This window comes from Amblyomma maculatum, chromosome 3, assembly GCF_055883805.1.
Source record: "Amblyomma maculatum isolate TAMU_Amacu chromosome 3, ASM5588380v1, whole genome shotgun sequence".
In the NCBI taxonomy this organism is placed as follows: domain Eukaryota; kingdom Metazoa; phylum Arthropoda; class Arachnida; order Ixodida; family Ixodidae; genus Amblyomma; species Amblyomma maculatum.
The window spans coordinates 145096934-145114897 of record NC_139346.1 but is presented as its reverse complement, the minus strand read 5'-3'; the positions used below and the strand labels follow the sequence as shown (position 1 = coordinate 145114897).

The following is a 17964-nucleotide window of genomic DNA, read 5'->3' as shown; positions in this document are numbered from 1 at the left end:
CCCGTATCTAATATTCAAGCGCAAGCCGCAATCTAACACACCACTGCCCCCAGGAATCGTCATGCGTGTGAAAGAAAATTCCTGAATGAACAATGGCCCAGTCAGTGACTGGATCCAAGTAATCTGGGAACGAAGACCAGGTGCCTTGCTGGCACGCCGGTATATACTCGGGCTGGATTCCTTCCGAGGCCACTACACTGATGCGGTGAAGACTCGCCGACCTTGCTGTGATACCTGAAGACGTGACGTCCACGCAACAGCCGCTCGACGTGTGCCTGAACAAGTTCAAGGCACACGTAAAGAGGCTACATGCCCAGTGGACGGCCGACAGCCTTTACGCCCTCACACCAACGAGACGCGTGCGAAGGCCTGGTATCCACTGCTCTGCCAGTGGATCACGGACGCGTGGAAAGCGATATCGGCCGACTTGGTATGCGAGAGCTTCAAAAAATGTGCCATCAGTAACAGCATGGATGGTTCCGAGGACGACCACGTCTTTGAGAGTGGCGATGAAGCCTCGGATGGTAGCAATGAGAGCAGCGATGATTTAATATCAGATTACCAGTGATGTTGTGGCGGTTGTTTGAATCGATGTTCTGAAAACAAAATGATCACCGAGTGTGCAGTTGCATTTTTTTAGTGCTCATTTTTCTTTTTTTTTTTTTTTTAAGATAAATGTGCGGGTTATATGTGAGGACTTTTCTTCTTTTTTTTTCGCGAAGTTCACAGTTAAGAGTGTGAGATACAGTCGAACCCCGCAATAACGAAACCGCCGGGGAAGGAAAACCTTTTCGTTGTCGCGAGAATTTCGCTGTCGCGAAAATGGACAAATAAGCACACCCATTACCTTCCAGAACCAAGATTTAATTTAAAAAGTCGCTTATTTTGCTCTGCTTGACATTGCTGTGCAGGAGCTTGACGACTCTGGCTTCGCAGCTTGATAAGCTATGCATAGCTTCGTCGTCGTCGTCGTGGTCGCCGAGAAAAGTCCGGATCACATCGAATGCATCAAGCACATCACGCGAGCTTACTTGCTTACCTTGTGCTTGGTTTTCGCTATCTTCGTCGTCACTCGCCTCATTTCCTTTGCGCACACTGTCGATAATAGCGTCGTCGCTGAATTCCTCGTGCACGATCAAGTCGGCGTCCGCACACAAAAAGTCCTCCAGTTCAACAGCCTCTGGCACCATTGTATCTACACTGCGAAGCGCGTTCCATGCTTCGGTTAGTGGCTGCAGATCGTCACCGCTTGCAGCTTCCGGTACTGCCAAGGCGTGCTGACCAGCTGCGAAACCGGCGTGCCTGAAGCAGTTCTGGACAAGCGTGGCCGAAGTAGCAATCCACGCGCCGGCAAGCATCTCCAGCGCCATGAAGAGGTCAATTTCCGTCGGTCGCTTCATTTCGATGTTTAGCAACATCCGCTGTATGAGCCTTCTTCGGTACGCAGACTTCACACTTTTGATAACCCCCTGATCAAGAGGCTGGATAACGGATGTGCAGTTCGCGGGGAAAAAAATCAAGCGGATGCTCGTCAGGGCAACGTCTTCAATGTGGTGCGCACTGCAGTTGTCCAAAAAAAGGCAGACAGATCTGCCCTGCTTTCGCATGTCCGTATCAAAGGCTTCCAGCCAGCTTGTGAATATTGCGCGCGTCATCCACGCTTGTTGGTTTGCAGTGTACTGGACCTGGACCGGAAGCTTTCGGTTACGTTTAAAACACCGTGGAGTCTTGCTCCGGCCGATCACGAGGAGGGGACGCTTGTCAGATCCATCCATGTTTGAGCATAAAAGAATGGTGACCCGCTTCTTGCTCAGCTTGCCGCCATGGCAATTTTTTCCTTTCAGGTCTAGCGTTTTTGAAGGCAACATTTCATAGAAGCCCGTTTCGGCCGCATTATAAATTTCGGAGGGCTCGTACTCGTCCATTATGCCTTCGTAACTTTTCTCCATCCAGGAAGATGCTGCTTCAGCGTCTACGCTCGCACACTCCCCCGACAACACTTTGGCGACGATGCAGTGCCGCGCTTTAAATCGACTTAGCCATCCGGCACTCGCCTTAAAGTTGTCGTGCCCCAGAATGCACGCATAGTCAATCGCCTTTTGCTGCAGGAGGCTTCCGGACAAAGGCACCTTGTTCGCTCTCTTGTCCAGGAACCACTGAAATACGGCTTTGTCCACGTCTTCGTAGACCGGCGCTGCCAAAGTCTTGTTCTGAGCGCGCGCGCCGTTCTGGAGTGCCGCCATGATGTCATTCCTTGATTTCAGAATCGTAGAAAGCGAGCTGCATGGGATACCGAACTCCTCCGCAATATCAGTCTTCTTCCTGCCTTTTTCAGCTTCGGCGATAATTGCAGCCTTTTCCTGCAGCGTCAAAAACTTGCACTCTTTACAGGAGGCGGCATGTTTCCGACAGTAAAAAAAAAAACAACAAAAAACACTGTACACAGGCAAGTCGCGAGCGGCACAAGGCGGATGGCGAGATCGGCGAGATAGCGTGGTCGCGTGGTCGGCGCACTAGCGAAAAGAAAAAAAAAAGGAGGTTCCTTGCTCTTCCCCGGTTGGCCGGCGGTGTCGTCACGTGGCGTGAAACGTCACATACATGCGTAGTGGCCAACAGACAGGCTAGCAAAAAGCCGCTTTCAGCGGGCAAAAAAAAAAATGCTTTGCTATCATCATCATTACCGAAACAACCGAAAGTAAACAAAAATGGCTGCGCCGGTGCTTGTTGGCAGGTGAAATGAATGGGCTCGACTTGTCGGATGAGTGTGCTGCTGCAGTTTCGCCCATTCTATGTTCCCGACTGGCTGATGTGCCGAAAAAATGTTGCAGATCACTACCTCAAACTTTCGTTAATGCGGGACTGCTTTTTAAAAACCCTTCGCTGTTGAGAGGGGTCAAATGCATTGAACCCTATGGGAGTTCGCCGGGGGCGCCAGAATTTTTCGTTGTCGCGAGAATTTCGTTCTTGAGGGCTTTCGTTATAGAGGGGTTCAACTGTATATGCAAGGGCAGGTTAGACACGAGTAAATACGGTAAGGGTGACAAACCTTCGATGACCCTGCATGTAAGAAATATGCATTATTATGAAAATGCCTATTGTGCTGTTTCTATTCTTTTACATGTTAGGAGTGTTCTAAATATTCATTTCATAACTGCTCGAGGATAATTAGGTTTGATTTGGTTCATAGGAGTCTAACGTCCCAAAGCGACCCAGGCTATGCGAGACGCTGTAGTCTTGCGTCCTTGAGCTCAGCAGTCGAGCACCATGGCGGGGGTGTTTAAAAATAATTACTTTCTCTTTCAATTCACTTCAGAACAGGAAAACACTACTCAAACAGGCCTAGTAATGAGACAACAAACATGGTGGACACATGAAAGGGGGACAGCTCACAAACTGGGCCGCTCACAATCCGGTGTGCCTTTCAGCAAAATGAAGCGACCTGACTCACTTGGGTTCACATGTGCTGTTCAGCAGGCATGTGGACATCAGCTCCTCAACCAAGCTCAGCACCATGGCTAGCACCTGCACAGCAGTGTCCTTGCTTAACATACAAGACAGGGGTGCAACAGCCCAGCACAAAACTGCTATGCTCTATGCCTTCATATAGACAGACTCCTAGAATGATCCTGCAAGAGCTGGCAAGGGGTAATCAGTGTTTAAAGCTACCTTAAAAGCCGGCGTGTAATACGAACCTGCATATAATTTTGTGATAGCAAAAACAGATAAAAAATTTCATCTCTGTATAATGCAAGAGAGCAAAGATCAGCGAAAGTATTTATTTGCACTACATTTTGCAGTTGCCAAGTGAGGCCTACACGCTCTGCCCTTTCACGTCCAATGCCGCCTTGCACCAGGCGTCGAATAATACCACGAACCATCATGCGCTGGTGTTGGTCCGCTCTCCTTCTCACGGTGACACACTTGATCGGATAATTTCATGTTGTTCTAAACCCAGTAGGTCACTTCCAGCTCGGACGTGGGACGGCAGTGCACAAGCTGCCGGCCATCATGATCCACAGCGCACCAGTTCACGTCTATTGTGCGCGGCCGCACAGCATGTACGAGGAAGTGTTCTCAGATTTGGGGTTTTCGCAATCATCGTCATCCAGCATGTTTGCCGTTTGCCGAGTCCCTTGCTGGAGACATCCTTTAGGTTAAACTCTTTTTTGGTACCTCGAAATGCGTTTGGCATCCGACGTTTGCTCAAAAGTGCAACCGATGCGCTCCTTGGGAATATTGGTGAACCACACCCGATTCAGCTGTTGGGCATGGCCATCATGGTTGGAGTGGCGGTGAGAGACCCGTACAATGTGCTCAGTGATCCTTTTGCCTTCCCTACATCGTGCGATGAGCAATAGACCTCCTTCTGGTCGTGTGCACGTCGCGGGCACCGTGGTTGCGAGAACAGCGAGATTAGCATGATGAAACCGAAACAGCCAACGCCATCGCTAGACAGCATCTCCTCGAGCTGGAAGCTCGATGCTGATAGTGCTGATTAATGATTTATGAAGAAATTTGTTCGGATCCACATTTAATATGAGGCGGAAATCTGACATGATAAAATCGGCAAAAAAAAGTCTTGTACTACATGAAGGTTTTTACGGTACATCAAAAGCCGGTTAATACAAAATCATTCAATGCACAACCGAAAACAAAGCAGGTTGGCATGCTGGCAAACCTATAGTAAGATGTTGTGAGGTAAGGTATCGGTGCACCTAGCGACTTGATGAAGCAGTGAGCTCATGGACAACAGAACTGGTACACCATCGCGCACTTGCCAACCAGAACTAGCCAAACCAAACAAGCTGCAGCTAATTGCGTTTCCTGCTGCAGAGTCTCAGCCTTTCGTTTGGTAGGTGGCAGAATGTGGTTACAATTCTAAAAAAAAACTTAGGGGGTCTCTTAGATGTCTCTAAAGCGGAGAATGGCAAAAGCCTACCCTTCCTTTATCATTTGCCTCTCATCGTTTGCTTCTAATCGGTGCTCGTTGCAGTGCTACATATAAATATAATTGGTTTACAGGAAAGGAAAGGCGCAGTATCTGTCGCACTTTCTCCAACAAGTGTGCGTTTGGACGGTACACCATCGCTCCTGTCGGGTGCTATTCCTTGGCGTGCAACCAAGTGCGGCATTGCAGATAGCAGGTAAGCTAGACAAGAAAAATCTCGTGAAATCTTGCGGAATATGACACATCTCGCGCACAAATCTCGCGCACAGGAATTTGTTCCACGTGCCTAGAAAGGCTTTTGCCTTAAAAAAGAAAAAGAAAACACAAAGAAGCAAGTAAGGCTTGCAAAGAGATACAACACCCATACACGCATGGCAGACAGAGCACCAGATGGTTGAACTCGCACCACAGCGACCCCTCAGCACCAAGGAACAAATTGCGCCTAGCTGGGGAGAGGCAGTTTGGAAACTGAGTATATTCGAGAAGCTTTTCAAAAGCATTTCCGAGGAAAGAAAGGAGGACAAGCTTCCAGAATGATCTTTGCGAAAGGATATACGCGTGACACTCACGCCGCCGTCCTGCGTTGGCAAACTGGCATCGATGAGGCCCAAGCGGGCAGCAGCTGCCACGCAGGCTGCCAGCCCCGCACCAGTCAGGATCTGGCCCGTGCCACCTCCCTCGCCCACCCGGAGCCGCGCAGCCAGCACCTCGAGCAGAGGCCCCACACAGTGAGAGTCACGTCGGTGCAGCAGCGTCACCAGACTTCCTGCAGCAGCAGCTGCACAACCCCGCACCAGCATGCCAGTGGAGGTCTGCACGGAAAGCGACGACATTGAGGGGCACTGACTGAGGCTTTCATGATTAAACAGAGCACCCTTTACTCATGATACAAGAGGGGTACAGTCTCTCGCTGAAAACATAGAATAACTGCAAAGTCAATTTCACGGTATAATGAGTTGGAAAAAAAAGCAGCGCACCACACAAAAATCAGCCAAATTATCGCCCCTTCAGCAGCAGTCGAAGCAGTCTCAATGCGATGTTACTCATCCCAATGACCTTTTCACAGGGAGGTAGATGGGCCACACAGGGCACGAAAATTATAGGACCCAAAAGACGTAAGGCAGTTGAAGTACCAAGCACATGCATGAGCTGCTTCAACACTCATGAAACAGTCTGTACACATGTATATAGAAAAGAAAAAAGAAGAGGAATGAAAAGAATTGAAAGGCAGTGTTTGGTTTTCAAACATAAAGACGTTTTGGTAAACTAAACATAAAATTCACCTCCCTGCGGAATCAGAAAGCAGAAGCATAAACATCACCTAGACTTTATTTTGCAAACATGCAGTTGCATGTTTGCAAAGTCGTCACGGAATACACATACCATGCAACAACACTGACTGTTGACTGCATTGTTGCTCACTCTTGAAAGGTCATTTCTTGCGCATCGGGACATAGTGCAGTAACAGCTTAGGTGAGATCTGGGTAAAAGACCTGTACCTCAGGTAAGTGGATGTGAACACTAATTGAAGCTCACCTTTTCCCCTTCTCCACTATATACTCGACTCCAACTCAAAAAAGTGCCCCTCAAAAGAGGCCATGATATCAACCGATTATTTTGGCTCTTCAAACTACTATTCCCATGATGCCAAGTCGGCCTCCTGTTAGCCCCAGAGTGCCACGAAGCCTTGCCCCACCTTGAGGAGCCAGTTGAAGTGTTCCTGGTCCCCTCTTTGCCTGGCCTGAGTGGGAGGGGTCAGGCCGCAGCACTCCATCACCAGGTCAAGCAGGGCATGCGCCCACGGGGTGTGTGACCGGGCTGCCTGGCGCCGAGCCCCAGTTTCCAGCCCCTGCAGATGCTCGGCGGTGGCCTCCAGCAGGGCGCTCAGGGCCAGGAGGGCATTGCATTGCTGCGAAGCACGGCCCCTGTCACCGGGAAAATGTGCCACACAGTGACTGCGTGCTGCTGGCATGTTACACAACTAGGATTGTGCGAATACTCTAAATTTCGAATATGGATGTCTGAAATCCTGCATAAAATGTATACAGTCGAACCCGGATATTTCAAATTTTGCTTATATCGAACTCACAGAATATCCCCTTGAAAATCCCATGTAAAAGTATAGGAAAGCTGCGTCGTATATCGAACTGAATTTCACCGGTCGTTCGATATATCAAACTCCGCACCACGCATTGGACGGTGCGCCTCCCCTAAAGATAATCGCATCACCTCGGCCATTTGCCACGTGAAGTTTTCAAGCCACACGCGGAGGGAATGAGAGGAAACAGCTTGGCGACGGCTGGTCTAGGGCAGCGCCGCGCCCGTCTCCCAAAGGTGCGCGCATCTGCGACGATCGCTGCCGCGCTAGCACGTGATGTTTGCAAGTCGTGTGTGAAGGAACGAGAGGGAACCAATGCAGCCGTGGTGTTCGGGAGAGGGGAAAAACGCGATATAGCGAAGCGCAAGGGTGTGCCCACTCTTCTGCTGAGCTTTATCTCTTCCCTTCCTCTCTCTTTCCCGGTTGCCTTCGACGCAGCAAGCACTACGCATGTGCGAATAAGCCAGCTCAGCTCATGGCAGACGCTTCTCCAGTGTCTGTTGTGAATGCTCTGCGCGCGGCAGCTGGCGTGCGATGAGCGTCTCGTGTCGTCGTGCTGAACACGCTAAAACTATGGCGGCCGCGGACGCTAAAAGAACGGCAGATCTTTTCTCTTTTTTTTTTTTTTTGCAAGAGTCATTTATTCTTGCCGTCGGGCCGAACGTATGCTATGGCGGCTGCGGAGGTTAAGAAGCGGCAATTTTTTTTTTCTTTTGAGAGAGTTGTTCTTGTCGGGCTGAACGTCTGGCGCAGCGTAAGCTATGGCGGCTGCGGACTTAAAGAAGCGGCAGTTTTTTTTGTTTTTTTTTTTTTGAGAGTCATTTATTCTTGCATCTATGAATCAACAAAAGCACGCGGTCGGCTGCGGTCATGCCACCGGCTTTTAGCATTGTTCGCTCCAAACGGCATTTGCAGCTGTCACGCTTGGCAATGATTTTGTAGCAGCGGTCTACGCCCGCCCAACCCCAAGTGTGCCATGATAAATCGAACCATGGCTTGTGCAATCAAGCCATCACGCGGGCCCTCTGCCAAGTTCGCTCCCTGCCACCACAGGATCTACGAAAAGTGTAGTTAAAAGATAAGCACGTCGTGGCGTTATCGCGGCGCAGCATCTGGCACGCTGCCAATAAATGAGCTTTGGATGCGATGGTCGAAACGGAGGAACGTGCCACCGAACGCTTTTTTTTTTATTTTTTTTCAAAATCTCGGGGGCGAAAATGGGGAGTGGGTTCATTATGCGAGTGGGTTGGCTATGCGACAAATACCGTATCATTTTTCACAATCGCAAGTGGCTTCTAAAGCCAATTTCTGTATATCGAATTATCGATATATCGAACTCTTTCGCGATCCCCTTTGAGTTCGATATATCCGGGTTCAACTGTACTAAATTTTTCAGTAAGACCTACACATCTGTGCAATTCTTATTTAATTTTATTTGCAAATACCAAGCAAATTTCAAAATAAGCAAAATGAACAATGTTTGAAATTTTTAATTTTCCTTTTTTTTTTTTTTTTTTTCAATCTTTACTGATCAGATATTCGATATCCAAATGCGTTGCTTTTCCATATTCAATCTTGTGCTCGAAATTTCAATGTTCAGACACCCCTAAAAACAACGCTATCTCGATGGACGCGGCATGACCCAGACCCAAGCACTGTGAAATGATTCAAATGAATTCCCAGGAACAGCTTAAAACAATGGCTGCAAGAAAACTGCCAGGCTCCTCAGCCTGCCCCAGAGTGAGGCAGCAACAGCGATGCTATCGGCATTGCAAAAGCGGAAAATCCTTACACGCAACTACTGGTGTGTAATCTAAGCATGCGTCACACAAAGGTGCCCCAACATGCTCAGCCAAAATGCTTTTCAAACTTTTATGAGCTGAACGGTTTAATGGCCCCCGTTTTCTGGTGCCCTTTGCAGATCTGTATTCCCATCCACTGACTTAACTACCTGCTTAATCAGCTGTCTTTTATCTGTGCCTCTATAATGCCACACATAAAATATCATTACGCGGAAGACCACCAGATACATATATCCATCCCCGCTGTAATCTAGCCAAATGAATGTGCCTGAATGGCCTTGTGGCATAGCACAACCCGATGACCAGTTAGTACACGGCCATTCCACCTATCAACTACCATCTGATGAAACCACGCCCGTGGTTTGTTAATCACAAAGCCGACAACAGTGATGCAGGATTGTCTGGAGAACGGCGGCTTTGACGCGAATGCGTTGAAACAGGGACGCTCATAGGGCGTTGCATCCTCTCCCAGCAAAAAAGTGCTAGTTCCACTTACGAGCAGTTTGCCTTGATGGCTTCCGTCAGAGTATCCCTGGCCCTGCAGCGGGGAAAGGAAAAGATTGCCTGAGAGAGGAGGAGCTTTACGAACCATTACAAGCCACTCCCAAAGAAAGGCATGCAGCTGACCCCTTTCGCAGTGGGCCACGACACAAGCCTACAGACACGCTTCCCTATGTGAACGCTCATACTTATGGAACACTCACATATGGTCACCACTTGGCCAAAGCTAGCTGTTATGCCTGCTCTCTTCCTAGACAAACTGGAAAGCACTGAAAAAAATCGATCTTGTCGAAAGTGCTCCAGAAGAAAAGCACAAGCATGTCAGGCATTTATTGATAAATAAACTCATTAAGGTGCACTCACTTAAACGATAGTTCTTAGTTCCGACAGAGTTGCATGAAATCTCTGATAAAGTCTTCACTGAACCGCATGCATTCGGCACCTGCTTACGATGTAGCGTCTTATAGCAAATGATTCAGTTAGTGCATACCTATCATAGCGCATGAGGCTGCGAGAGAATCACCAGTAAAGCAGCCATGAACAACGGTGCACACTGCAAACAGGATCCACAGCTGCTCCAAAAGCGTTAAAGGGACTGAACACTGGAATTTAGGCATCAATATTTTTTCCGGCACTAGGGAAAGATTCCGGCCTAAAGTGTTCGATTCCGTAGCAGTTTTAATAGAAACAAAGTAGAAAATTTCTACCGAGAATTTTTCGATAAATGCACGTGCCCATTTTTACGTACTAGCCTGATGCTGGAAACCATGAGGAGCAACCGCAAAAAAGCGTGCGCCGAAAACAAACATAAATTGGTTTGATTTGGTTTATGGGATTTAATGTCCCAATGCGACTCAGGCTATGAGAGATACCGCAGTGGAGGGCTCCGGAAATTTTGACCACTCGGGTTCTTTATCACCACGAGTGCCAGCATACCCACAGCCGCTGCCACACCGGCATCCCGAGCTGTAACCGCCCATGTAGCATGAATGCTTAGGATGAACTCTTATGTGTGCCCTTCAATCAAGACAAAGTTCTGGTACCCCACTGCAAGCGCTGTAGACACCATTGCAACACACAACTGTGCAGGCCAACTGAAAAACAGAAAGAAACAATAAAACGGTTCTACACAACACTACACTGCGAGGAAGCCTTCTTTGAAGGAAAACTTTTTCGCGTGGCAGGCTAGGCATATTCGTGCTCCCTGAATGTCCCAACAGCTGCTTATTACAGCAAGGATAGTGTGCGCTGCCAGCAGGAAACGAAGAGCCACGTGGTGCGCCTGCTCGTACAGTTTGCCAACAGCTCTGTTGTAAGAGAAGCAAAATAAGGAGAAATGCTGCCAGCCTGCTAGGCACCTTCAGAGTACCCGAAGCGGGACAGAAATTTGTTAGTTAAAAAAAAAAAGAACACTGCAGAAGTGAGAAAGAAAAAAAGAGAAGGTTAAAAAAAGAACTGACCAGCACTGTTCTCAAGTGAGAAGACATGAGAGTATTTCATGGCAAAACTTTATGCACAGTGCAATGGATTTTTATAATGCAAATCTTTTATTTATTGTTCCCACATAATGTATTCCTAGGGTTTTTTATTGTTTATTCAATATGTGTTTGTATAATTATACGCTACTATTGTTTCTTAGCAAATAAATTCTCCCCAGCTATGTCTTAACTGTCAGGACGTCTTACAAAACTAAGTTAGCAGGCTGTAAGTACTTAAGTCGCCCAGCCCATTTCTCAATGCCAACCTTTTCAGCCTCATATAATGTGCGATTCCTTGTCTTTCTGCTCACGGTCCACAATACACATTGTTTGTTGCCCACCCTGCCTTTCACGGACTGAATCGGTCCAGTGCAGCTGCTACCAGCCAGCACCAAGTTGGTGCTGAATTGAGGCAGTGTGTTGCCCTCACCACAGACAAGAGGCGGCTTCTGCCTCGGGGTCATCCTTGAGCTCTTGGCGACGGTGCTCCTCGGCCGCTCGGAAGGCCCGCCGCACCCAAGCACCCCAGGCTGGGGCCACAGACAGGCACCGGGCCCAATCCCCACCATCCAGGGGCACATCCTGAGGAATCGAGCACGCATCAAAAAGAGAAAAACTGTACTCAGCAGCAATCCACTTCCTACTGCTGCCATACGCTGGATGCAAATGGCTCCGGACATCTTCCGGAAAACAAGCTAACAAAGCGAGGCTCCACAGGGACACTATAAACACAAGATTCACGCTCTAAGTTACAGGTAACCCATAGATTCTTAGGAACAATCTCTGGGTTCCCATAGCGCATAAGTTCATGCTTCGTTACAATAAGGCGTCAAAAGCCGAGCAACATACCTTAATGACCTAAATTCATGCTTTCCTTGAAGGCTCATCTTTACTTTATGCAATTTATTATAGGGATGACCAATGTATGTTTTCTTGTAAGCTTGTTTCAATATATAAACAGCTAATATTAATAATATCTGACCATTTCTTGAGAAGCCATGCATTTGCTTATGCTGTCTTTGCATGCAGGTACTGCAGGAACGCATAAAAGCAAAGACTACATCAGATTCCTCAGCATGTTTTGAAAGACATGTGGTTCCCCAAGTGCTAGAAAAGTAGAGAACCTCTAAATTAACACGCACTGTTGGTACATAGCGACCGTTGCAGCATTCGGATCGAAAAAAATTCCCTCGACCTGAGTATTTGCTTGCTTGGCCTCAACCTTTGCACAGAGTTGGCACTAAGGGGCAAGTTTTGTACAGTGCTATATATTTACTTGGAGTACTTACCTGATTAGGTCAGAGGTAATCCTTAACCTTTTTTTGCCGGCAGCAATGGTGAATAAAACAGTATATTTTGCAGCAGCGGTACTGCAGTATATTTTGCAGCACCAACTCATGCACATCAGACAAACAACTGATCACTTTTACATCCTCAACAGTAGAGTGTTCATTCCTCGAAAGGGCACTGCTGTGTAACTTTGCTGTTTTGGCTCACCATCACGATACATCTCAACATACGATGAGAATTTAAGGGTTACCTCTGACTAAATCAGGTAAGTACCCCAACTAAACATAGTATTAGACAAAATTGACCGCCCAAATGCCAACTCTGTGCAAAACTTAAGTCCAAGCAAACAAACAGTCAGGCCAAGAGAGTTACTTTGCAGCCTTCTCCGAATGAATCAACAGTTGGCAGCATGTGCAAGTGGTCATTGAAGCTCTGGGACCTACGTGTCCAGAGAGTTCCTGGTCAAGTGCAAAAGCACTTCACCCAAACAGAAAGTACAGGAAGCAGAAAAAAAGTGGTCACTACTCTACTAGGCTACTCTACTAGAACGAAGTCTACTAGACTTCTGCAACGCAAGAATCGACAGTGTAAGTGACGGCAAAAGTACAAATTGTTGCAATGCACAGTTGTGCCCTCTGCATGCAAAGACATGAGTTCACGATGCTTCACAGAGAGGGCGCCACTCCTTTTGCTCTGCTGCCTGTGTTCGCCAACACTGCCTGGGGACTTAGCACTTAACAGCTGCTGCTGTAAAAGGCATCTTTCGACTCGCTGAGCAACACAGGCAGGGTCATTACTACGACGCACCTGGAGTAAAGACGGCAGCTGGTGCAGGTAGGCCTTGTACAGACTGGACGGTGGCTTGACTCTGCCTCCAGCAGCCAACTGTGTTGGCTCATAGGTCAACAGTAAGGCCACTGCATGCATGAACATTTCAGCATAAAGAAAAGACGAAACTCTTCACTCTTGCGTAAGCATGCCACCACTGGAACAACACCAGAGGCACTGCCAGTCATGCCTAACAGGGCGTAGACCATATGCACCATAGCAGCCGTGGAAGACAATTATTTTACGATGCCTTCATTTCTTCCTCCATTTTATTACCCCTTGTTTTCTTTGTTTTTCTTTCTTTTTCCTCGGCAGCATGTCTATGAAGCATTTATTTCCCCAGCCCCCTGAATGACAAATAAAAAAATAAAAAAAAAGACAGGTCAAGCTGCAACTCTGTGCTTTTTGCGCACTTGCTGGAATCCCTTCTTTATGTGTGCCCACCGTGATTAAGCATGAGCTCATAGGATTAGTTGGGTCTAGTACCGCCTTTTTCCGGTTAACTAGGTTAACTATTGCACCAGTTATCAAGATCACGAACAGGTGCATTTGAACCCGGCACCTGCCTTGAGGCAACTTTACCATATCTCAGGGTGGCACAGATGCTTGCTTGGCAACTGGCTATTGCTGAATCAACCTATCAGCACCACATAAGTGCAGAGCAACAGGATGGAACCTTCAGAAGCCCCAAATGAAGTGAAAAAATGTAAATTAGACAAGTGAACTTTCACATGTCTGCCAGATAGACTTTGCCATTAGTTGAAAATAAACGAGTCAAAAAAGAGAAGTGGGCGCGGTGTCGACTCCCACCGCACAGCCACTGATCAGCAATTTTGTCAGGGCTCTCATTTGTTTGAACGCATAACCATCAGAAACTCAGTGTAGTGAAATCCAGTCCACCAGCATTGCTAGTGCCACAAGTTACCAGTGGAGTGGTACAAAAGAGAAAATGCAAGGCCTGCAATGCGTGGCTGGTTTTGAGCAACGGCTTCCATATATGCAAGAGCAAATGAATGGATAGATGGATGTTAGGAGCATCCCCTTCGAAACGAGGTGGTGATAGTCATCACCATGCTCAACCTTTCTATTTTTTGTTTTTTTAACTTAGATAATCTGTCAATTATCGTTTCGACTTTCTTTTTAGTCCCGGGTTATGATTTCACCCGTGTTTAATTTCAATTTAGCTTCCCTGAGTCCCCTCCCTGTTATTTATCTGCCAATCTTCCAAACGTCTCTTGCTTACCTCTATGATCAATTCGTTCACGATTACTTTGTTACCTGTAAACCCCAGGACCTCGGCTAGAGTGTCTATGTCGACATTGACATCTGGATGGATACTGCCGCTCATCTCATGCGTTTGCCCGAGAACTAAGCTTTCAGGCACTGGTGGATAGCCTCCCCAAACCTTCATTATACACCCCCATCGAACCTCTTGACCACAATATAATTGTTCACTACTATCGTCGTCGCCGTTCCATGTACCTGCCACCACATCACACGTTTTCTCACATCGACAGCACATACTGCCGACAACTCCAGACACATTTTTTCCCATCTCCTCAATTTGCCCACATCTTTCACCCCACAGACTTCCCATCATACTGCACCACATGCAACGCCACCCCACCCCCCCTCTACCATTACTTATGGGAATGCCCACATCCCATCCGCGTTCCTCCCGTCAAACACCCCACCCCCCCCTCCCAGGAGGCTGCCCTTCTAGCCACGCAACCTGCAGATCAGTTGCGGCTGGTCGAGCAGGCTAAGCTAGAAGGAACAGCCAGAGAGCTCCTGGATTAAGAGGTCCTCCTGGGAGTGTTTACATTTTTTTTTTAAATAAAATAATGTTTTTTTCTCCTCCTCCTCCTCCTCCTGCCACTCTCCAGTATAAGATGTTGAATTGTTTCTGGGCATCTACAACACATAGTACAAGTTTCGTTTTGATTAAACTTTCTTTTGTAGCTGCGGGTTCTAAGACATCTTGATCCAGCTTCAAAAAGAAGGCGGCTGCCTCTCGAGCTGTTATAGAAGGTTTCCTTCTTAATCCAAATTTTTCATCTTCTATATATGTCTAGGGTCGCCTTCTTTTCCATCGAATTATTCCAGTTTTTAGCCTCTGTGTTCTTTACCTGTCGTTAATTATTCTTTATTTCTTCATCCTGCTTTCCTAAATACTTCGAAATTAGTTTTCTGGTCCTTTTCGGCCACTGTGAGTCAATGCCCTCTCGGTATAAGTATTTAAATACTTTAGCTGACCCCCTACTGTAGTACATTTTCCTGCGGCATTCTTCTCGCAATATTTTGTTCTGAGCCTCTTTTGCCTCGAAAAACGCCCACCCCATGTCTCCCTGTACTGCTTCGTTTGTAGTTTTGCCGTGGGCTCCAAGTGCTACCCTTCCCACAGATATTTGATTTAATTCTAACCCCGACTGGACTTCCCGAAGGTAAGCCCCGGTACCATCATTAATTTCCAAATACCTTAAGTACTTCACATCTGTTAAGACTGCAAGGAAGCGCCATCTGATGAGCATGGAGCAGGTCAGACAAAACAGTAGGAAATTTGAGCTCCAGTGGCGGGATACATAACAAAAAACTCAAATCGTCATTGATGCAAACGAACTTGGTTCATTGAAACAAAGCACGCACAAATTCAGAGCCCACATGCGAACGCATACCCCTTTGCATCAATCACATTGATCGCCTTTGAGGTTCTCCATTCCCTTTGTAAATACCGTATTTACTCATGTAATGAACCCAATCCCCACTTTTGCCACTGAGAATTGAATTTGAAAAAAGACAACCAAAAGCGTCAGTTGTTAGCGCGTCGCTCTGTTTCGCGCTGCAGCCACAGCGCATATCTTGGCAAATGCACCAAGATGCTATGATGTGATAACATAACAGTGTGTTCATCTTTTCATGTTAGCCCCTATCGTGACGGAGCAAGGGGGGAGGGGGGGGGGGGGAGGGGGAAGAGGCAAACTTGACAGAGCACCAGGACATTGCATCCTTGACAGGAGTGCTGGCAATGGCTTGCTTCGTTCAGCGCGTTTGCTTTATGACGCCAAGATTGGGGCCGGTGCCATCTACTGCCACGAAATCAGTAGAACCCCGTGATACACCTTTTGAAGTGAAGTGCTAAAAACCAACGTCATATCATGGATGGCCGCATCTTTCGTTATTGGTTGATGGATGCAAGCATCAACGAGCCTAGGCAAAACAAATCTGTCAAGTTTTTTCCCCGCGTAACAAACCCTGCCACGAAACTGATGTAAACTTTTCTTGAAAAAAAAAAAAGCCAGCTCATTGCACGAGTAAATCAGTAAAAATAACCTTCCTCGTCCACACCTTTCTTTCTAGCCTAGACCCTTTCTGTTCTGACATCGAAGCAGCAGCATCTGAGACTTGTTTAAGCTTGTGGTAATGCAAATATTGTTGGAAACTATAACTTCAAAATGGTTATGCCAGTGGGGCGTTCAGTAACTCTAGGTAGGGGTGTAAGGTAGACGTGAAGGTGTGAATAGGGGTTCACGGTCACACACTGTTGCTTACCAACCTATACAAGGCAGGCTTCTAGTGTGACAGGAGGCTGCTCCTCCTCCTATGATGTCACCAAAGGTGAGAATGTCTAAACCAGACAGCAGGGGTGTTGCCCCTTCCACTATCTTCTTTGCGTAAAAAATATTCCCCGAACGACAATGCTGCGGAACTGGGGAATGTGGCCCCAACTGCTGCAGTAAAGCCCATAAAATTCGCCCTCTTCCGAGCAGCACCGCATGCAGTAAGGACCACCACTGACCGGCCAGGCTTCCTTGGATGGCAGGAAGGCGGCTGGCCTCATAAAGGGCGTTCAGCTGGGCCCCCACGCCAGTTTGAGCAGATGTGTCACTGCCACCAGACTGTGCTGCCCTGGGTGCTATGTACACCGACCGGGGAAGCTGCGTCACCTCATGCCGCACCAGGGACGACAACAGCTGCCCGTAGTCTGCACCACAGCGACAACAACAAAGATAACCAAACAGGCAGGAATTAATTTTAAGAAATGCGCAATTTTCCCTTCATGTCAAGCGAAAGATGCAAATGGAAAAAAAAAGTGACATACAAGTGGCCTCAGGATATTTAACGCAGAAACAGTCTAAAGTATTAATATCTTGAGGACAGGCTGAAGTGGGCCTGTATCAACAGATGAGCACATCGCAGTGGTAAAGAGGCAACTTCGATTGAAAAATGAAACTTTCGTAAGTCAGAAGAGGCCAAAAAAAATCATTTAAACATAGCTGTCACTGCAACTGGTCTACAACGGGCTAACTGAGTGGGGAGACATACTGAATGTTCTCCCACTGTTGCTGGGTGATCTATGTGGGCACAGTTATATGGAGCACAGGGTTGTGGTGGCCCACCGTGTATGACTTTTTCGTCCTCGATAGTGGCCAGCAGGTCGAGGAAACAGTGTCCCGGAGTGTAGGTGAGCAGCTCTTCGGGTGAGCGGCCCAGGTCCAGGGGCGTCTTGGATGCCGGCACCTTCAGGTTCACCTTGGCCTGCACCGAGGCGAGCGTTACCCTCTCAAAATGCTCTGCACCAGAATAACAGGTGCTGTGACAAGGTGATCGACAATAGCAAACCAACAATGACCAGTCAGTGAGTCCTACGCGCACCAAACCTGCGAATAAATGCCATGTGAGCTCTATCAAACTTAAGCGGTGATCTAACGTGAAGCCTACCACTTCCATGACCCAATTTCGAAACGAGGTTTCTATGCTAAGAAAGGATAACCATGGAATCATTCCGTGAGTTCATTGTTCTTAGTATAGGCTGTTAACTTGTAAACAGAACAGACGAACATGATAGGGAACTGAAGAAGGGAAGCTAAGCTTGCTAATGCCTTAATCTTAGAGAAATGCTCAGCTCTTTAGTGCACTGACATCATACAGGTGCTGCAGACATAGAACACAGCAGGACCAGTTGATAAACATTTGTTCAATGTCAGTTGGTTTTTGAGCTTTTGCACCACTTCGTGCTTT

The 17964-nt window shown here is 47.5% G+C and overlaps 1 protein-coding gene across 1 annotated transcript in view; it reads right to left on the bottom strand.

The window, feature by feature from the left end:
• LOC146196248 (focadhesin) overlaps nucleotides 1–17964 on the bottom strand; it is a 134006-nt gene that overhangs the window by 59964 nt on the left and 56078 nt on the right. The window contains exons 16-23 of the mRNA XM_084598133.1: nucleotides 17343–17481; nucleotides 16742–16927; nucleotides 12925–13034; nucleotides 11258–11409; nucleotides 9345–9386; nucleotides 6645–6873; nucleotides 5518–5760; nucleotides 3449–3522 (exon numbers count right to left, since the gene is read on the bottom strand). Coding sequence (XP_084454259.1) covers nucleotides 3449–3522; nucleotides 5518–5760; nucleotides 6645–6873; nucleotides 9345–9386; nucleotides 11258–11409; nucleotides 12925–13034; nucleotides 16742–16927; nucleotides 17343–17481 — 1175 coding nt within the window. The remainder of the gene's footprint in view (nucleotides 1–3448; nucleotides 3523–5517; nucleotides 5761–6644; nucleotides 6874–9344; nucleotides 9387–11257; nucleotides 11410–12924; nucleotides 13035–16741; nucleotides 16928–17342; nucleotides 17482–17964) is intronic.